At 48.9% G+C, this 22,171-nt stretch overlaps 1 protein-coding gene across 1 annotated transcript in view; it reads left to right on the top strand.

Annotated features, from left to right (window-relative positions):
- SYNDIG1 (synapse differentiation inducing 1) overlaps positions 1–22,171 on the top strand; it is a 233,799-nt gene that overhangs the window by 113,772 nt on the left and 97,856 nt on the right. Inside the window, exon 3 of the mRNA XM_006163604.2 lies at positions 20,845–20,982. Within this exon, the coding sequence (XP_006163666.1) occupies positions 20,845–20,982 (138 nt within the window). The remainder of the gene's footprint in view (positions 1–20,844; positions 20,983–22,171) is intronic.

The raw sequence follows: 22,171 nt of genomic DNA, 5'->3' as shown, positions 1-22,171 counted from the left end.
GGCCCAGAAACCCGCTCTGCTGTTTTGAATCCATTTTCACACCTGGAATGCCCCTAGCTGGGCAGGACTTCAGTATTTGGGAGATCAGACTTCAGATAAAGATGATAAGGACTTCCAGGAGAGGAAAGAACCAGCTTCCAGTCAAATGAAAAGCAGGTGTCCAGGTAATGTCCATGGGTCTAGAAGCAGCAGGTAGGATTTTTCTATTTTAAAAACAATAAGAAAGGCATTCCCCTATCTCTATAAACACTCAGAATGTGCTGTCAGAGGTCAAAGGAAAAAGGTAGTCTGTCCTAGCAGCTGATGTACAAGAGGGCTGAAACACACAGCCGGGGTATCTTCCTGCAAGCCCCTTCAGAAGACACACATCAGGGCTGGACTGCGGCACAGCAGTTAATGCAACACTGTGTGAGGCTGGCCAACACGGGGAGGTTCTGGGTTCCTATCCGGAGACCTCTCTGAGCACACCAGGCACAGACATGCCCATGATTTGGGGCTGACTGAGGCAGCAGAAGGACAATGTTGGAGGTGATTGTCTCTCTCTCTCTCTCTCTATCTCTCTTGCTTGTGGAAGAAAGAAGTGGATAAACTTAAAAGAACTGCTTTAACATAAATGTGTTTACTAAGCAGAAGGCGTGGTCCTGTACCTACTGTTCACATTTCTCCCTTAGCAATAGGTCACCACCTCCACTCCTGGATCAACGGTTGTCTCTGAGATAAAGAAGGCCTGTGAGACTTTGGGGCGTGGCAGAATTCACACCTGCTAGCTCATCACACACCCACTCACAGAAATCGTTTCAGTCTACGTCAGGACACAGAAAGTGCACACATCGCAAAAGAGCCAACCTGTGGAAAGTGATGGGCACTATTGGTGTCAGAAATATAACTAGATATATTAGCAGGTTGGTGCAAAGCTAATTGTGGTTTTGAATCGTGAGGTTTTTTGTTTGTTTGTTTGTTTGTTTGTTTTGGAGAGGTTTTTGCTATAGGGTGCATGTGCTCTCCAGAAAGAGAGAGATAAAGAAAGCAAGAAATCACCCCCCGGGGAGATGGCCATGCCGCAATCTCTTCTCCTCCATTCTCCTCTCAGGATCCTGGGCACACACACACACATGCACTTGGCGTGAGTTTAAGCCACCAAGTCCAGGACTCGAACCATGGTCGACTGCATGGAAGTCCAGTGACATATCCATTATGCCATCTGCTGGTCCCTGAATCATGAATTTTAAATCATTATAACTAGGCTCAAACACATCTGTACTAATCAAAATAGGAACCATTATAATCAACACAGTTTTGCGAATGAGAACGAAGTTTATTTATTCCTAGAGCATAAAAATCCATGCTTCAGGATTCGCCAAACTCATGGAAAGCTTCTTCTGCATCCTGCTGGCTGGGAAGCGTTTTCCCTGCCAAAAGTTGTTGAGATGCTTGAAGAAGCGGTAGTCAGTTGGTGAATGCGGTGGAGGAAGCAAAACGTTGTAGTCCAGCTTGTTCAGCTTCTGAAGCGTCGGTTCTCCAGTGTCAGCCAGACGTCGGCGTGGAGAAGAACTCAGCCTCCTGCTGATGCATGCCGGCTGCAGGCACTGCAGTTTTCAGTGCATCTCTTTCACTTGCGGAGCACACTTCTCGGATGTGATGGTCTCACTGGGATTCAGAAAGCTGGGTTGGATCAGCCCCTCCAAACAGTGACCATGACCTTATTTTGGTGCAACTTTGGTTTTGGGAAGTGCTTTGGAGCTTCGTCTCAGTCCAGCTGCTGAGCTAGTCGTCATCGCTGGTTGTCGTATAAATCCGCTTTTCATTGCAGGCCACAATCTGATCGTGAAAAGGTCCCTTGTAGTTGCGTAGAGTAAGAGAAGACAACACTCTAAAAAGACAACTTTCTGATTTTCGTTTAACTCCCGAGGCACCCATTACTGAGCATTTTCACCTTTCCAGTTTGCATCAAGTGCTGAGTTCTTCAGCAACTTCTCCTGTAGTTGGAAAGGGATCAGCTTCGATGGTAGCTCACCGTTGGTCCTTGTCAACTTTCCATGGCCAGCCACTAAGCTTCTCATCTTCAAGGCTCTCGTCTCCTTTGTCAAACTGCTGAATCCCCGCTGCATTGTACATTGGCTGGCAGTTCCTGGGCCAATGTGTCACCGGCGTTGTGAGTTGTCTCCACTGCTTTATGGTCTATTTTGAACTTGAGTAAGTCCAGATAATCGCTTGAATTTGCTTTTAGTCTAACACCATTTCCACGTATTAAAGAAATAGCAAGTAAGTAACAAAACAGCAGTCCTTAGCAAAAAGCCATAAAGTGAGGGCCCAGCAGATGGTGTAATGGTATGTTGTTGGACTCCCACGTAGTCAACCGCAGTTCAAGTCTCGGACATAGTGGCTTGAAACTCATGCCTGGTGCATGTGTGTGCCTGTGTGCCCAAAATCTCAAGAGGGGGATGGGAGAGAAGGGATTGCTTGGGCTGTCCCCCCGTGGAGTGATTTCTCATTTTGTCTCTCTCTTTCTCTCTCTCTGTGTCTCTCTGATGAGCTCATGTGCCCTAAAATCTCTGTCTCAAAAACAAAACAAAACAAAAAACAAAAAACAAAAAAAACCCCACACACACATAAAGTGAGAAATACACATTAAAATGATGTATAATGGAACCATTTTTATTTAAGCACGTATCCAGTTATCAAACGGCAAATTTCAGTAATGCAACACTGTAATTACTTTTGCACCAACTTATTAATTCAAGAATTCCTTTTTCTTTTCTTTCTTTCTTTTTTGGAGAGATTTTCGCTATAGGGCGCGTGCGCTCGCCAGACAGAGAGAGACCGAGAGACAGAAAGCGAGAAATCACCCCCACTAGGGGGGGATGGTCATGCCGCAGTCCCTTCTCCTCCATTCTCCTCTCGGGATCTTGGGCACGCACGCACATGTGCCTGGCATGAGTTTTAAGCCACCAGGTCCGGGACACTAACCGCGGTCGACTAGGGGGGAGTCCAGCGACATAGCCATTACGCCAACTGCTGGTTCCCCATTAATTCAAGAATTCCTGAAAGCTAATGATTACTTTTGTTCATTGTTCTTTTGTTTTGTTTTGTTTTGTTTTTGGAGAGGTTTTTGCAATAGGGCATATGTGCTTACCAGAAAGACAGAGAGAGACAGAGAGACAGAAAGTGAGAAATCACCTCCCAGGGGGGTTGGCCATGCTGCAGTCCCTTCTCCTCCATTCTCTTCTTGGGATCTTGGGCATGGACGCACACACTCCCGGTGTTAAGTTTAAGCCCCTGGGTCCAGGACTCGAACCGTGGTCAACTAGGTGGGAGTCCAGCGACATAGCCATTATGCCAACTGCTGGTCCCCCTCATTGTTCTTAACTGCAGTTAGACCACATTCTAAGTGGGGCAGAAATGACGAAAGGAAATATTCAGCTTCTAGGTGGCGTGAGGCAGAGTGACTCGTGGGTCCTTTGTCTAATGCTTTTACCCCCTCAAAGGTGTTGGCACCTTATACTATCGCTTATGAACTCGAGGTGCCAGCAACTGGTATTCCATCTTGTTTGCACATTAGAATCACATCCAAAACTCCCATCTCATTTACAATTGCGGAAAACGTCACGATGTCCCAACTGATCACCCAGTAATAGCCCACCCCAAGGACAGTGGCGACAGTGCGTGAGGGTCTCAGTGAGGAGGGGCCAATGTTAACTCCAGATCCTGTGCTTTTTCTGTCCTACCACACTGACTAACCTGTTTCTTAAGGTCATGTTGATCCAAATTAATCAAATCAGAACCAGAAAACCCAACTTGCTATTAAAAAAATTTTTTTTGTATGTATAATTTACTTCAAAGAAGTGTGTAGCTGTTGAACCTCCTGTTGATGACATGCATGGAGATGGGCTGGGGGGAGTGTCCTGGTGTCTGCGACGAGCTTGAAATGCATCCCCCAAATGTGCGAGGCGGACGGTGGCTAGAGGAAGGGTGGAGTCAGCGTGTCAGGCATGCTGATAGTGCAGTGTGGGCTCAGGGACGGGTACGGGACATTCACTGTCTAATCCTTGTCATGGTTCTGTGTGTTGTATCTACTTGAAATGCATGTTGATGTAAAGAGTGTCATTTCTGCACGAAGCACTGACTAATTTTTATATTTTATTTATTTATTTTTAAGGATTTTGCTATGGGCCATTTGTGCTTACTGGAGAGAGACAGAGAGATGGCAAGGGAAAGTGAGAACTCACAGGATGACCACACCTTAATCCCTTTCCTTCTCAGGGTGTTGGGCATGCATACACATATGCCCGGCCACTGAGTATGGGACTCGCTGGAACCATAGCTGGCCATGTGGGAACCCAGTGCCTTAACTGCCATACAACCTACTGGCCCAACTAATCCATTTTCAACCACTATTTTAATATTATTGAATACCAATTGCAGAGTTGCATTTCATATGATAGAGTTTATATGGACAGGCAGAGTTATTCTCAGAAGAATTAACTTACAGAACCAAAGGTAGAGCAGCACAGCTCTGAAAGAGCTTCACGTTTATATGTAAAGGGCACAACTGTAAAACTTCTAGAAGAAACAGGAAATTTCTATAACCTTGGGTGAAATGAATAGGTCCTAAATGTGACATTAGCGTCATAGTCCCTAAAAGAATATAGATAATATTAACTTCAACATTAAAAACATTTGGGGCCAGCAGATGGTATGGTTAAAGCGCTGGACTCCCACATGTTCAGCCATGGTTCAAGTCCCAGATCCAGCCATCTGAAGATCATGCAAGGCGTGTGTGTGTATGTGTGTGTGTGTGTGTGTGTGTGTGTGTGTGTATGTACATACCCCAAATCCCAGGAGGAGAATGGAGGAGAAGGGATTGTGGTATGACCATCCTCCCTGAGGAGTGATTTCTCACTTTTCCTTTCTCTGTCTCTCTCCAATGAGTGCACGTGCCCTATGGAAAGCCTTAAAAAGTTATAATTAAAATAGTTTGTTTTGCAAGACACTGTCAAAAGGATGAAAAGACAATCTACAGACTGAAAGAAAAATACATGCAAATTACATATCTGATGGAGAATATGTATCCAGAATACCCAGTATATCACTCAACTCAAATGTAAGAACCAAACAATACAGTTTTTATGTGGGAAATTCAAGTGGAAAGTTTGTCGAAGAACATAGGTGGGAATAAGTACATAAACAAGAGCTGACCTTCTTAGCCATCAGGGAGATGCAGGTTAAAATCAGGATTAGACACCACTTTACACCTCTCAGAATGGCCAAAATCCAAAAAAACTGATGGTACCAAGTGCTGACAAAACGTAAAGCAACTAGAACTTTCACGAATTGCTAATAGAATATAATGTGGTATAGTCATTCTAGAAAATAGTTGGCCAGTTTCCTATACCATCAAATAAATGCCGCATGACCCAGAAATCCCACTGCTGAGTATTTACTGGAAAAGGGGGAAAAAACCCTTATATCTACACAAAAACATGCATATATGGTCATCAAAAAGTTTATAGAAAATGTATATTAAGAGAAAACTGTGCATGGATTTCGAAAAGTTTTGCAGCAAAATGAATTGTACTTTTTAAAAAGTTTGTTGGGCCAGCACGTGGCACAGAGGTTAAGATAGCCAGATCCCACATGACCAACTGAACATTTCAAGTCCTGGGCCCAGCAGTTTGAAAAACACACCAGGCATATGTGCATGCGTGCTCAAAATCCTGAGAGGAGACTGGAGGAGAAGGGATTGCAGCATGGCCATACACCCGGGGGATGATTTCTTACTTTTCTTCTCTCTCTGCCTCTCTCCCTCTTTCTGTCTCTGGTGAGTACACATGCCTCATTGCAAAACTATTACAAACAAACAGATATATAAATAAAAACATTTTGTTTATATATTCATTTCTATTCCATGAGAAAGAGTGACAAGAGAGGCAGCTCTTATGGGGTCCTCATGCCAAGACCCACCCCAGCTTCAGACAGTCCTGAGTCATGGGCAGTGTGTGCCAGCGTGCAGGAAAGTCACTGGACAGGAACCAGAACCTTCCACGTGCATCAGCTTCTCAAAGAATTGTGTTACTTCTGTACCACTTTCTGGTCCCCGGAAACTCGTAAGCTGGTCCCGTATTTCCATGAACGTTTCAAAGCCCCCCTCACATATGTCCATAGTATTTATTTTAAACAAAAATTATTTTATTTTTATTTATTCTATTTATTTATTTATTTTCATTTGACCAGAGAGGGATAGAGTGAGAGAGAGAAAGTGAGAAAGCAAGCTGCCAGGTTGGGGACTTGAAATGTAGTCAACCACGTGGAAGTTTAGCGTCCTTAACCACTACACCACCTGCTGGACACCAGCCATAGTAGTTATTGTTTAATAACCAAAACCTGGAATGGCTTTATAGATAAGCACATGTGGTACTTCCTTACCATGGAATACTACTCAGTGATAAAAGGAAGGTGCTATTGATACACCCAGAGACCTGGATGATTCCCAAGGGTATTGTGCTGAGTGCAAAAGGTCAGTCTTAAAATAGACATTTCCAGTGCCATCCATGAAAAGGTGAAACCGCAACACCTGCCAACTGTTCCTGGTTGCCAAGGGTTAAGGATGGGGAAGGGAGTGACAGTGAGATAGCAGGGAGGGAGTTTGGGAGGTGGGCGGACCTTTCTGCATCCTGATGTTGTCATGGTTACGTGTAATAAAATCCACAGAACTGTACACCAAAACCAAACAAACATAGAGTCGGACATGAATAAACCGGTGGACTCCGATGAAGGTCCACAGCTTACTCAGAAATGTAAGCGTCACTTCCCTGGTTTCGATCATTGTGCTAAGGTTATGTAAGGAAGGGTCCGTGGGAACTGTCTGTTCTATCTTTGCAATTTCTACAGGAACTCTGTTCTATTTTTAAAATTCTTATGTGAGTCTAAAATTATTTCAAAGTATAGCTATATATATATATATATACACTCTTTGATATAATTCATCCATATATACATACATATACATATGTATTGTATAAGGTCATTTTTAATGAATTTTTCTGTGTTTAAGCTGTAACTAAAAATACATGCTTAAATACATGCTTTTCTTTCAAGAAGGCAGAACATTTCAGAACAGTGAAGAAAAAAGGTAGATCAGTGAGATTTAAAAATGGCCGATATCCAGTTATCCAGAACACCCCAGCCCTTTGCTTGATAAATAACCAGAAGTTCTCTATAACTGGATTTTGCAGAATCAATCTTTGGTTTGGAAAATACTCTGAACTTAACAGACTCAGGAACCCTCCTGGACCCCAGTGTGTCCTCCTTGTGAGCCGTGGCCCAGGGTCGGCTGGAGGAGCCAAGGCTTCTGGGACCACCTGAACACTGGACTGTCCTGCTGTCAACCTTTGGGCATTTGCCTCTTCTTCTTGCTGAGATGAGGGATGCAGACTGGAGGCTCTTGCGGTAACAGGGCTGGCGACGTGACCCACGCATGTAACTCTGAGCAGGTATAGGAGACATTAGACTGTGAGCTGGGGGATCCACATTCTACCCCCTCTGGAGTGAGGTGTGGTTCTCACTCGAGCTGGAGAGGCTCTTGGTACCCTATGGTAGAGGACAGGGTTGGGCAGGTAGAAGAGGGGAGATGGCCACTGGTCTCTTCAAGGAGGGGACACTGTGCAATCCCCTCTCCCATCCCACACACCCACCTGCACACCCAGCTCTAGAATAATTCCTGGCCCTTACTCAGGCTGGTGACTCTGTGCTGGGTCAGTGAACAGGGTGCTGGATGGATGTTAGGTCCCGAGGGCTGGCAGGCTGGCCTCTCCTCCCCTTTGTCAGTTTGAACTTTGACCTGTTGCTGAGGTCTGAGGTTTGCTCAGCCTGAGTCGGGCATCACATGAGTCATACACTGTGGGCACGAGCCATCCTCTACCAGATCTGCCCGGGAGCTGTTTGCCACGTGGGCCCCTGGCATTGGGCTCTGGTGGCCTCGTCCTTCTGACCACACAGGGTCCTCACCCCGAGAGGGGAGGCCAGAAGCCACCTTGCACAGCTCTTTGAAGTGTTTGACGTGCTATGTCCCTGTGGGCCGAGGACTCTAAGCAGTGTCTCTATGAAGACATGAAGAGGACACACTTGATGAAGTACTAAATTGCAGGGTTACGTGAATTATTAACATGCCATAGAAAAAAAGGAATTCAATGTTTTTTTCATTTTTTTCAAGTAATGCTCACAGTATTTTCACTAAGACACACAAAAAAATGCAATGCTTAATTCTCAAAAGAAAAAAATCAATTTAAAGTCTATTTTTTTCTGCCAAAATGGTGTATTTATGCAGAACTTTTTGACTGATTATTTTTTTGAGAGGTTTTTGCTATAAGGTGCATGCACTCACCAGAGACAGAGACAGAGAGAGAGAGAGAGAGACAGAAAGTGAGAAGTCACCTCCCAAGGGGATGGCCACACTATAATCTCGTCTTCTCCATTTTCCTCCTGATATCTTGGGCATGCACACACATTTGCCCAGCCACTGAGTCTGGGACTCTAACCGTGGTAGACTGCATGGGATTCCAGTGACATAGCCATTATGCCAGCTGCTGGTTCCATTGACTGATTATTTTTAAAATAATTTCACACTTACAGAAAAGTTGCAAGAATAAGACGGAGAAGCCCTATATACCTTATCTTCACCTTCTTTCAGTCTTAAGAGTTTATCACACTTGCCTTTCAGTCTATCCATTCCATACATATATATATATGCATAGGTTTTTTTTTTTCTTGAGCTATTTGCAAGTTACAGACAGGAATTTCCTTTACCCTCAAATGAACCATGCACATTTTCTAAAAACAAGTTCGGTTATAAAAGTCAGAAAATTGCCATTGTTACAATGCTATTTTCTGATCTATAGGACCATCAGATATTTTTCCAGTTCTTTCAATATTGTCTTTTGTAGCAAAATTAAGGCGATTCAGGTCTAACTCAAGGTCCTGCATTGCATTTCCTGCCATGCCCTTTTGATCTGGAGCAACACCTCTGTCTCTTCCTGTCTTTCATGACCTTGACGTCTTTGTAGAATTAAGTGTTATTTCATCGGCCGCCCATCCCTGTGGTTTGTCTGATGTCTCCGTATGCTTGGCCTCAGGTCCTGCGTTTTTGACAGAAGTGACACTGTCCTGGTGCTTCATTATCAGGAGGGTCCTGGTACCAATGGGCCCTGTCCTGGGGACGGTGACTTCCACCACTTGTTCAAGATGGTGTGTGCCGAGGTTCGCACTGGCCAAGTGGCAGTCGTGCTTTGCAATTAGAAGTCTTACAGAGAAGTGCCCGGATACTGTGAACACGCTGCGCTACTAAGAGCCCCTGGCCTACTAGTAGCGTTCTTTGACACGTTTCTAAGCTGTAGTGCTGTCTGTATTTAATGGCTGGCATTCTACCGTGGGGCAGAGTTTTCCCTACTCCTGTGGTTTTTGTTGTTGTTGTTTATTTTTTGCCCATTTAATACTTTGTATCGGGGTGGACCATCATCTTAGTTATTCAGTGGGTATGGTCAATATTTATTATGTGTTTATCCTGCTGTTTGTATTCCAGATCCAGCAGCAGGTGCTCCTTCAAGTTGGCATCCTCTTCTGTGACCTTCGGTTTTGTTTGTTTTTGGCTTTGGGCACATGCGCTCACCAGAAAGACACAGAGAGGGGGAAAGTGAGAAATCAGCCCCTCCAAGGGAATGGCCATGCCATAATCCCTTCTCTTGTCAGAATTTTGGCCATGCATGCATACTCACCTGGTATGATTTTTCAAGCCATGGAGTCCTGGACTTAAACGTGGAGTCGGCAATGTGGGCTCCAGCCAATTTAACCTTTATGGCACCTCTACTGACCCACTCAGCCTTTTTTATTATCATTTCCTGGTGGTGGATCTTGTTCATTGTCTATCCCAGCATTAAAATTGGCCATTTAGGGACCAGCAGATAGCGCAGCAGTTATGTTGTTGGGCTTCCACACTGCTGACCACGTGGCTTGATAATCATGCTTGGCACTTGTATGCATGTGTGCCCAAAACTCCAGAGGAGAATAGAGGAGAAGGGATTGTGGCATGGCGGGGGGTGATTTCTCACTTTCTCTCTCACTGTCTTTCTCGCTCGCTTTGTCTGTCTCACTCCAGAGAGCACACATGCCCTAAGGCAAAAACCTCTCCAAAAAAACATACACACAAAAAACAAAAACCAACCATTTATCTAAAGCCTTCATTCCTTTCTTTGGAGAATGGTACTTAGAAAACAAAATCTGGGTGGTGGGTGTGCTCACTGCTACTTGGGGGTCATTGTTTCCAGGCTGACATAGCAGGCTGAGCAGAGCGATGTATGTGTGCTTGTATGTGTGTGAACATACCTATATATAAAAGCGTGCATGCGTGTACATACATGTGCATTTTTCTCTCTATAGAGATGTTGCTAATCTATCTAGTCATATTTGTTACCGAGCTCAAATCAGGTGAGTGGTTTTATCGCCCAAGTGCTATAAAACCAAACGGAAGACATGAGGTGTGATGAAGGGAAAGTGCAGCTTTGTTGCAAAGCACAAAGCAGGAGCCAGGCAGCTCATGCTGAAAAGACCTGGTCTCCCTAAGATGTTCCCCACATGCATTTTTAAGAGAAAAATTAGGGGCAGAGGTCCCAGGCATATGATCAGTTCAGTGATTGGTTCAAGAGGGCGTGATTAGGACCAGCAGGTGGCGTGGTTGTTAAGGCACTGGATATTCCCAATGGCTGACCATGGTTTGAGTCCTGAACCTGGTGGCTTGCTTTCTCACTTTCCCGCTCTCTCTCTGGTCAAATTAAAACATGTGAATGAAGAAATAAAATTAAAAAAAAAAAGAAGGCATGATCATCTAGGGGGTTCTTGATTGGTGAGGCCTTAGATAATCAAATTTCTCTTCCAGTGTCTGGAGCCATTCAGCCTGGGGTCTTTGAACTCACAGCCAGCAGTTTCCAGGCTATAACACACCTTACATATTGAAATGAAAACCCTGTAAGTGAGAGTTTTAGAGGTCACGTGGCCCTTATTCATGGTCAGGTTGTATCAGTATGACCAAAGTCTGAAGACTCACCCCTTCTTCTGGGCCATTACAATGTAAATGGGCCTCACATTCCAAGAACCTTAGAAGATCAGCCCTTATTAATTTTTAGTTTGGAAAATTTTCACTTTTTCTTTAACGAATGGGAAATCTGAGGACCTATCCCTCTTTAGGGGGGTCCTTACTCGGTTTCATATTCAGTTCCAATTCCATCAGCTCGTATTGATATTTCTCATTCTTTTTAAAGCCACATTGTGCTCTTCTGTGTGTTCCTATCAGTTTATTTAACCTCACTCCTTTGAATGAACATATGGAGGATGCAATTATATATAATGCTGCGATGAATAACCTCGTGCCTAGGATATTTCCGGAATCTTAGAAATCCCTAGAACGGAGCGAGAAGAAACACATCTGTACCCCTGCCGTGCGCTGACAGGTTCACCCTCTGGAAGTTGCGCTGCTTTGCATTCCCGTCTGCCCGTTTCCCTGAAGTCTCACCAATACCGTGGTTGTTGAGCTTTTTAATTTTTCACAACTTGATAGGCGAGAAATGTACCATAGTGTGGTTTTTATTTTCCTGTCGCCGAGGATAAGTGCGGGCAGGCATCATTTGCAGCCACGCTCAGGGAGGCGGCAGAGCTCCTGGGACAGGACGTCTTCGGAAGTATTCAGGCTGTGGGGCTGGCCCTGCACCTGCTCTGAGTGGGACAGGCTGTGACAAGAAGGCCGCCTAAGAATAGGTGTCCTAGTTCCTATCTTTACCTTTAAGCTGGTCCAAATCCATGGTGCTAAAACTAACTTGGGTTTCCATCTGAAAGCAGGAACGTGGTGGATTATGTGCTGAGCGCTTTAGACAAGAATAAAATAAAGTGGAGGTAAAAAGATCTAAGGACATCGCCTTAGGCGTCACCTGCGAGGGGCTTCCAAAAGTTGGTGAAAAAGCAGGATTATAGTATGAGTTTATTTTGGTGCAAAAACTTCGAAATCATACATAGGTTTTTATAATACTTATTTTCCATGAACCTTTTGAATACCCCTCATATGTCCCACCTCTGTAGGGGACAGAGGGAGGTTGTTTCTACCCTGCCTGACTGCGTTCCTCGTGTATCCTGAGTGTCCGTGCAGGGTTGCCCGGGTGGAGGTTTGGGGTGTCCACTCCGCACTTACTACACAGGAGCTGCAGCGGCCACTCTCAGGTACTACCCTGTCAGGAGAAGCCTCTCCCCTGAAGACTTCTGAGGGCCTGAAGCTTGCCCTGCAAACTGCAAGAGAATCTGCCCAGACACCCTCGTCCCAGAGCCACTGGGAGGTGGTTAGCCTGGGGTTGCGTCTTATGAGACTCCCTGTGACCTTCAGCAGCCGCAGGCTTGAGGTGACCGACCTGGCAGCACCTGCCTGGGCTCACGTGCCTTTTCTCCACTGTCCTTCCTGAGATCATCTCCCATGGAAACAGTCCCTCCTGAATCCTGTACTCAAGACCTGCATCTAGGGGACCCCAACTACGGTGGGTTCCTTGAAAGTGTCAGCTGAAGTTCCCCTCCTGGGGTGCCTGGTCTGTGAAGACATAGAGGGAGCATCTTGTCCACAACTCAGAGTTGGATAAAATAATATGCAGAGGGACCAGCAGTTGGCATAATGACTATGTCGCTGAACTCCCATGTAGTCGACTGCAGTTCTAGTCCCGGACCTGGTGACTTAAACTCACACCGGGTACATGTGCGTGCGTGCCCAAGATCCCGAGAGGAGAATGGAGAAGAGATTGCAGCGTGGCCATCCCCCCTATGTGGTGATTTCTCGCTTTGTGTCTCTGTCTCTCTCTGTCTTTCTGGCGTGCACACGTACCCTATAGCAAAATCCTCTCCAAAAAAAAAAATGTGCAGTAGTTAGAAACAAATCTTTAAACGAATGCAGGACTGTTGAAGAAGCTGTCCTCTAACATAATCTTACGCCTTATCACATCCTTATCGCCATGTTGCACCTTCACAAACAAAGACAAACCAAGAGCGTCATACAGGGTGAACCTAATGAATTTCGCTCCCTTGGGCCTCTGCTTGCCGAACCCGGTGGGCCCCTAAGACCACAGCCAGCCTGAGATGCTGGTTAGACCCTTCTCAGATGAGAGAGGAGTTGCACGTTGCCCAGGACAAGTGACCCCTAACAGAAGTTTCCCTCTTGACAAGTGCCCTGTGTGAACGAATGCCTGTCCCCAGAAGGACAGCAGATATGGCCATGGGAGCCATGTGTGTCTCCACCTCATGCAGGGACCATGGTGCGTGTCATCTGAGAATGGCAGGTGCAGGTGCTGCCGCAGGGGCTCTTCCCCAGGATTGTGTTCTAGGACCTAACGCCAGACTCCAAGGGCTGAGCATTTTCTTTCCTTTCTTTTTTTAAATTTATTTTTTTTTTTTCCAAGAGAGAAAGAGGAAGGCATCCCTGACAGGGTCCCCTTGACACTAGCCAACTCCAGTCTCAGCCAGCTCAGACCATGGGCACATGCGTACCAACCAGTGCAGGGAGTCTCAGAGGGTCCAGTTCTGTTACTGCTGAGCCACCGCCTGGCCCTGGGGCTGAATGTTTTTGAAGGGGAATTAAAAGTTTACACTGGACCAGCAGGTGGCGTGGAGGTTAAGGTGGCTGGATCCCACGTGGCCGACAGCACATTTCAAATCCATGACCTGGCAACTTGAAAATCATGCCAAGCATGTGTGTGTGTATGTCCACAATCCCCAAAGGAGAATTGGAGAAGCTCCAAGGCAGGATTTCTCACTTTCTCTCTCTCTGCCTCTCTCCAGCAAGCATATGCACCCTGTAGCAAACTTAAAACAATAAGTAAACTTTACACTGATCATATCAAAAACCAGTTTACACTGAAATGTAAATTTACACTTCCTGGGGATACAGCAGGACCAGGACCTGAAGCACCCCTGCCCCCAGACAGGAGGAAAAGAGAATTTGAGGAAATAGAGCCGAGGACAGTCCTGGAGGTTCCTGGAGGTGACCCACGCGAGGCATGTCTGTTTAGTGTCTTCACTTTTACAAACTGAAAGTTAGTTTATTCCACACAGAGTCTATTCGTAATAATCTCCCTCCAACATTCACAGCCATCCACTCTGGCCCCAGAATCAAACTGGGTGCCTCTGAAAGTGAGCATCAGGGTCCGCCATGCCATCGAGGGCGACAGAAATGCGTGTCCTGCATTGTGGACAGTGGGGCGTCATTTCACTCCCCGTGGGACAGGCAGGACACTGTTTTATTGGACATCCCTTTTTCCTTCCATCTCCTAAAGTTTTGTATCTCATACACTTGGTGGGATTGTTGCCTTCTGAAACTACGACTCTCCTCAAGGACTATAAAATGATGTAGAGGATGAGCCAGGGACTCCCAGGACGGAGAACTTATCTACTTTCCAGGGGTGCTTTAACTCACTTGTTTTCAAACCTTTTTGTTAGCTGAGAGACGTTTGTTTAATAAAAATTTATCATGAACTCCAATATGCAAAACAGATGAAGACTAAGCTGCTTGGTTCCAGGCAGGTTTGGACACTCAGAAACAAACACACACACATACGTGCACACACATGCACACACATACCTGCACACACACATGCATGTTCATGTGTGCACACATGCACACACACATACACCTGAAGCCACCACTACATGTCCCTTCCTTCAGGGAGCCTGACCTCAAGGAGCATGGTGAGAAGCCACTGTGTTGAGGACAGCATGGACGACCTTACCGCTAGATGACGAATGGCAATGCCACATGCATCATCATCTGCTCCGTGACGTGCCCCAAGCAACCGGGGGGGGAGCCCAGCCCTGCCAGTGGCCGAAGGGGCACTTGTCCGGCTTCCAGGAGCACAGGCTGCATGCGTTCCTGTCCCTGGAGTGGACTAACAGATGTGGCGGTTGGAAACACACGTTGCTATGAATCCACCATCTGTTAGCTGAGTTGCCGCGTTCCGGAAGAGCTGGTGGACAGAGAGCTCCGATTTTAGGAGCGCAGGAATAGGGAGCGAGATAGTTGACGTTTTGCCACGGTGCACATGTTTCATCTGGCCGTGGTGAGTCTGAGCTCCAGTTGGGGACAGTGACGACTGGGCGTTTCTGTGGAAGGTCAGGTTGTACCTGTGTGGGGCCATTTCCACATGTGACAAGACAGAGCTGGGCTGGAAGCCCGTCCCCCAGCAGCATGTACCTGGGAGAAGCTGGGGCCAAGGCAGGGACGGGCTCGTCTTCCGGAAGCCAGTTCGGAATGCACAGATCCCTCCCTCATACTGGGTGCAGATGGGGAGGGAGTGACTGTCATGAACTTGGGGTGCTTTAGGGTCACTTGTACCCACGTGCTGAACAATAACAAATGCTCTATTCTAGAACATTCCGACCCTGCCCAGGGCTGGGCACTGGCTGCTCGCCCCCTGCAGGGACCCAGCCATGGCACCTCTGTCACTCTCTCTCCTCCCTCCCCATCTCCCAGAGGGACCCCTAAGCCCTCACTTCTGGAACACCCTGGAGTTCCTGTTCAGTGGGTTCATCCAGATGCAGGTGCGCTCAGCAGATGGGCTGTCAGAGGCAGTTTCTGTTTTCGTGCAAAGGGTGATGTTCATACTGGCTGAAGCCACAGGAGTCCTCGTTCACGTGACAGTGCTGTAGTCCTCCTGTGTGCAGAGCACCGTCTGGTTGCCTGTGAGCAGTTGTGAGCAACACACACAGGCCGCGCCCTCCTGGTGCTCAGAGGACGGGAGTCAGACAGTAAACACCTGGTACTCCCGGGGCTCAGAGGAGAGGCCCCCATTGAGGAAGGGCATGCTGTGTCAGAGGACGGCGACAGTCTTGCAGGTGCTCAGAGAGGGCTCTGATGAGACGTGGCATTGGAGCAAAAGCCTCACGTGGCAGGAAGAAGCTTGTCTGTGCATCTGGGGGAGGAAAGTCCAGACCGAGGGAACAGCGAGTGTAAAGCCCTGAGGTGGCCCAGGCTGCCTGGCTGGTGGGAGGATAGGCCGAGGGCTCCTGTGCGTGGCAGAGAACGAGGCAGAGAGGGCAGGGTCCAGCCCCATAACACAGTACGTCCAGGAGAGCATGCAGGATGACAGAAATGCTCTGTGCTGTGATGGACCGACACTGAACACCAGGATGTGTCAGCGTGACTGAGGAAGGGGACGGGCCGTCACCTGTGTTTAACATCAAGTGATGCAGGTTCGGGCCTGACCGTGGTGCGGCAGGGAAAGGCAGCACTCCAGGAGGCTGGCCCACGCAGGAGGCTCTGAGTGTGCATCTGAGCCCTCTCTGAGTACCCGGGCAGGTGCGCCCACCATTAGATTGACCCATCATTGATCAATAGATATCAAAGCAAACCTACTCTGCAATCCGTAATGTATAGTAAGAGAGAATCATAAGCATAAAACTAATTGTGTCGTAAGGAGTAGGGATTATGGTGGTAATACTTTTATTTTCTCTTGTAATGTTCTTTCATAGATAAGTCATGTCTATATCAGCAATAATAAGGGCCAATATTTGCTAACTGCTACTATTACAGATGTCAATATTTTGCTAGGTGCTTTATATTAACTCGTTGATGGATTAATTTACTGCAGGCAAATTAAACAATTAATGTATTTGTATTACATTAATTAATAATTAAGTTAGGATCCTGCAGGTGGTATGGTAGTTAGGGCGCTGGACTCCCACATGGTCTACCATGGTTTGAGTCCTGGACCTGGCTGCAGTTTGCTTTCTCGCTGTCTCCCTCTCTTTTTCCCTCTGTCTCTTGCTCATGGAAAAATATACTTTATACTGACAAAAGTCCCGAGGCTGCGTTGATAGTGTCTGCTGTGCTCATCCACACAGACATGTCATCATGGTCACCTCCCTGAGGACCCCACGGAGTTGCTCATAGGTAGTGACACAGAGGAGCCTGGGGATCTGGAGGATAGCCCGATGCCTGGAGGTGCTGCTCAGACCTTGAGTAGGACCGAGTGACATGGTAGAGCCCAGCATGGCGCCCTGAGTCTGGCACCCTGGGTCCCGCACCCCGCAGCCCTGCCTACAGAGCTGCCGTGGATGGGGCATCACAGGCCTGGGCCATGCCTGGCATTATGGCTGTTCCATTAGGATGTTGGGAGCAGAGAACCCTGAGGGGCCCCAGGGCCGCCCCACTATGTGGAGGTGACATTGGGGAGCCTAGCTGGGCACCAGCCGAGGGCCCAGAGCCCTGCCTCTCAGCCTTCCCTCCAGCTGAAAAGGAGCGACCTCCGCAGTAGCCGGCCGCCCCGTAGAGTGTTCTCAGTCTACCTTGCCAGTCGGACTCGGCGGTCCAGAAAGCAGATTTTACAGCAGCCCTGGAGGGTGACGTGTCGTGCCTGCTGCCCGTGGCCATGTGCCTTCTGCCCTGAGTTCGCTGGTGTCTGCTACCTCTGCCGCCGACCTCCCCCGTCCTCCTTCCCCGTACGATGGCAGGTGCCCGTGGCCACTTAGACCCACAGCACACTTTCTGACCGAGCAGTGAGTGAATACAGGGCTCAGGCGACTTGTCAGCCCCGTAATTTGTCTGTTCTCTTAAAATCTATTTTAATCAAAATTGACTAATTGATTTGGTGTCATGTAGCTGCAACGTTGCAATTTACAGAGCGTGGTTCTTTTCTGCTTCTAAGTAAACATCCGTAAAGATTTTCAGGTAGGGCCCAAACCCAGTTCTTTGTTTCTTGGGGCTCGTGGTGTAATTCTAAAGCAGGTTTCAGAGACGCTGCTTATAACGTGCCCATGTGGGCTGGGCCGAGTTCCCAGAGCACTGCCGACTAGGGCTCAGAGAATCCACGGTGCCCTGGATTCTCCATCGCCACCACAGGACAGTCAGGAAGCAAGTCCGGGCTGGGTGCTGGCTCAGTGACATGCTTGGACCCACATGGGAGGGGAGGGGTCCTGGCACTCCTGAGGCACCAGGTACATACATAGGCATGCTGGATACATGCATGTAAGTATGCTGGGTATGTGCACACACATGGGCAAGCCGAGTACATACATGTGGGCTCGCCAAGTACACACATGGGTACAAAAGATGCACACACACACAGGCGTGCCAGGTACATACATACGGGCACTCTGGGTACATGCACACACACAGGCATGCCGGATACATACACACAGGCATGCCGAGTACATATACATGGGTATAGTAGGTACGTGTACACACGTGGACATGCTGGGTACATATATATGGGTGAGGCAGTGGGTTTGAGACCAGCAGCTACTCCTTGGCGGTTCTATGACTGGGCAAGTGCTTTAACCTCTCGGAGCCTCAGACCTTCCTCTGTAAAATGAGAATGGTGGGGAAAATAGCAGTCCCACATTTCCAGAGTCACCGCGAGAGTCCAGGGAGCTCAGGCATATCAAGCTTCGCAGGGCCTGGCGGTGGTGCAGCAGGGGCACACCGCCAGGCAGTGCTGGCCCACGTGGGGAGGTCCTGGGTTCACATCCGGGGCCTCTCTGTGTGCTGGGGGCTCGCATGCTGGCGATCCAGGATGGCTAAGGCTGGGGGTAGATCATGGCATGAGATCCTAGTGAGGGTGTCTGTCTCTGCAGCTCTCTGTCTTTCTTTGTCTTTTTCCCTCACTCTCATGGAAGAAATAAATCAACTTAAAAAAAGGCGTTTTGGGCAGGGCCAGTCCCATGGCCTAGCAGTTAAGAGAGCTGGAATGGCGCATGGCCGACTGCAGTTCAATACTGGCCTCCACAGAGGTGGTTTGAAATACATGCTGGGTGTGCACGTGTGTGTGCACGCCTGTGTGCCCCAAGTCTGACAGGATGGAGAAATGGAGGAGAAGGTGTTGTGGCCTGACCACACTCCATTGAGGGGTGCTTTCTCCCTCCCCCTCTCTCTCTGGCTAGCACACATACTTTATGGGTAATAAGCAACAGCAACCAAAAAGGACCCGCTATGTGAGCTAAAACACACAAAAGACTTAAAAACACAGGGGATGCTGGCTGCTCACGTGGGAGGTCATATCTCTGGAATGCCGCGCTGACACTCACAGACCCACTCACGCATGGGCTGGAAGCTCCTTGAGGTCAGGGTGTGATCTGGGGGGCTCTGGACGCAGACTAAACCTTACCCGCACCTCGTGCAGAGGTGGCCCCTCTGCAGTGCAGCTCGGCCTCGCCAACACCAGCCGACGCCCCAAAGCCACTTGTGTTCACAGTGAGCTCTGGGAACAGTGAGGGGTGGCTGTGTGTGGAGGCAGGGCTGGACGGTGGGCTTGCCCGGGCTGGGAACTGGGCACCTCAGCAGTGGACTGCAGGCCGCCCAGCTCCCTGCTTGTTTGTCTTCCTTCCCTGATCGCCGGAATGACAGCCATGTTCATTTCCTTTTCCTGTCCTGAGACCATGTGGGAAGCGATGAAAAGCATACAGCTTTCATGGACGGGCTCTGTGGGTGGGTGCTGCTGCTCCCACATACATGGAGGAGGCCCCGCCCAGACGGCGGCCACTCATGGTGCAGAGAGCAGACAGCGCCCGGCTCAAAGGACCCAGGGCCAGGAGCTGGCCTGTGGCCTCAGGTTGGTCACTTCCCTCCCTCGGGGGGATGATTTGAGCCCATGCCCCGCAGGCAGATCTGTGGGGGTGTGGTGGGTGAGCGGGTGCCACCTGGGCCATCTCTTGTAATTACTTGAGTGAGCCCAGTCAAGTTTTCCTGTTTCTCTCAGCTGGGGGAAAGTAGCGGTCCCAGCAGGAAGCTCTGTCCTCTCACTGTGTGCCGCGGCCGTCTGTGACATGACTGGCTGTCAGACTGGCGGTGTTATGTGCATTTAGTTAGCCAACCTGGGCAGAGCCAAGTCTACGCCCTGCCCCTCCCTGGGCACCTTCTGCATCGAAACCCCACGGAATGGGCAGACCACAGAGCCACAGCAGCAGCGCGAAAAGGCGACTTTCAGGTCAGATGGCCTCATGGTGGCCACACGTGACACTGAGGGTGATGCACATGAGAAGTTTCCAGTTCGCATCTGGAGACCTCCCTGAGTGTACTGGGCATGTGTGCCCACAGTCACACACGTGGGCCGGGTGAACCTGAGGGTGGATCGCATCAGGGTTCCATTGGGGGTTTTATCTGTCTGTCTGTCTCTCTCTCATGGGAGAAATAAATAAACTTTGAAAAAAATAATAGAAGGACCATCAGGTAGTGTGGAGGTTAAGGCATTGGATCCCACACAGCCATCTCCATGGGTCAAGTCAAGAAGCAATAGCATGACAAGCGTGGGGCCTGTGAGCACACGTGCCCAAAATCCCAAGAGGAAATGGAGGAGAAGCGATTGTGGCATGGCCATTCGTCCTTGGGGTGATTTCTTTCCCTCTCTCTTTCTCTGTGTCTCTCTCTCCAGCGGGTGCACATGCCCCATGGGAAAACCAATCTACAGTAGCATAAAGGCAGCTCTCTCACAGAGCGGCTTTGGGCCTTTAGCTCTATCTGCGTGGAAGTCAGGCCCCACCTCCCTGCTGATTCAGGGTCGGAGGAAACCTGTCCAAGGCCGTGACAGGAAAACCAGCCACTCAAGGGGGCCCAGCAAGTTCTGAAGCAGAATCAAAGTGCAGGTTTATTTTAGTGCACATGTCTTAAGAGAGTTTTTGCTTAATTTGCACTTCCGCGGACTTCATGAGGGCCCCACGTATCGGCAGCAGCAGTGCCCTTCCCTCGAGGTCCTTCCAACCAGGGCAGCGCACATCCCAGGGCACCCCTAGGACGGCTCCCTCGTTCATTTCTCCTCTCCTCTCCCGCCCACCTGTCTCTTGCAGAGCGACTACTCCAGCGACACAGAGAGCGAGGACAACTTCCTCATGATGCCCCCGCGGGACCATCTGGGCCTCAGCGTCTTCTCCATGCTCTGCTGCTTCTGGCCCTTGGGCATTGCGGCTTTCTACCTGTCCCATGAGGTAAGGCCTCTGCGCCACTGCACACAGCCCGGCGGTCTGCCAGGGCCTCTCTGTCACCGCCAGGGCTGGGGGCCCACACTCGAGGAGTAGGAGAAAGGCCCTGGGGCTGAGGAATGCTCAAGGCCCTCTTCTCAGTGCGGCAAGGCTCTGAACTCGCAGAGCCAGGGCTGCCTTCAGGAAGAGGCCTGCGGGAGGGGAGCAGGGTCACCTGGTGGGAAGCAGGTGGGTTCCATTGTCTGTCCTTCTCTCAGCCCTCGGGTCGCAGCTCGCAGCAGCGGAGCCATGACCTGTACTCAGAAGTACCGTGCTGGGTGGTGGATGCTACTGAGATTGCAGGACTGAGTGGGGAAGGGGTAGCAGGGGTTTGGGTTCCTTGGGAGGACACAGTCCTGCCAAGTGGGTTTGGTTGCCCAGCAGCCCTGTTGCAATTGCCACGCCCGGGTGAGTGACGGTGCCGTTCCTCCTTCCTGGGTGTGACCTCGCAAAGGTTAGATTGTCCACCATTTTTACTACAGAGCGTCCTGTCTGTTGTCCTCTCATGGATCCCAGGTTTGGAAAGCTTTTTCTGAAACAAATGAAAAGCATTCATTCAGAAACATCCATATTCGGGTTCTTATCATTTCAATAAAGGTGCGTACATCTGTCAGTGTAGCAGGAGATCACACCTGTCAGTGTAACAAAACATCTGTCAGTGTAACAGACCACCTGTTAGTGTGACAGAGCACACCTGTCAGTGTAACAGACCACCAGCTAGTGTAACAGAGTACACCTGTCAGTGTAGCAGGAGAGCACACCTGTCAATGCAACAGCACACCCGTCAGTGTAACAGACCACCTGTTAGTGTGACAGAGCACACCTGTCAGTGTAACAGAAGAGCACACCTGAGTGTAACAGAGCATGCCTGTCAGTGTAACAGGAGAGCACACCTGTCAGTGTAGCATGAGAGCACACCTGTCAGTGTAACAGGAGAGCACACTTGGCAGTGTAAGAGGAGAGCACACCTGTCCGTGTAACAGAGCACACCTGTCAGTGTAGCAGGAGAGCAAAGTTCACCTCCTCCACTCTCACTCCAGCAAACCAGCAGGACTATAGGCCCTGTGCTGGCCCAGGGTGACTGTTGTGCCCAGAGCTTGTGGGGTCCTCTCAGGATAGGTGGAAGATCTCTGGGTGACCCTCCGGGCTTTCCCTA

Source organism: Tupaia chinensis, unplaced genomic scaffold, assembly GCF_000334495.1.
Source record: "Tupaia chinensis unplaced genomic scaffold, TupChi_1.0 Scaffold142716_1, whole genome shotgun sequence".
Classification (NCBI taxonomy): Eukaryota; Metazoa; Chordata; class Mammalia; order Scandentia; family Tupaiidae; genus Tupaia; species Tupaia belangeri.
This window is presented reverse-complemented; position numbering and strand designations above follow the sequence as displayed.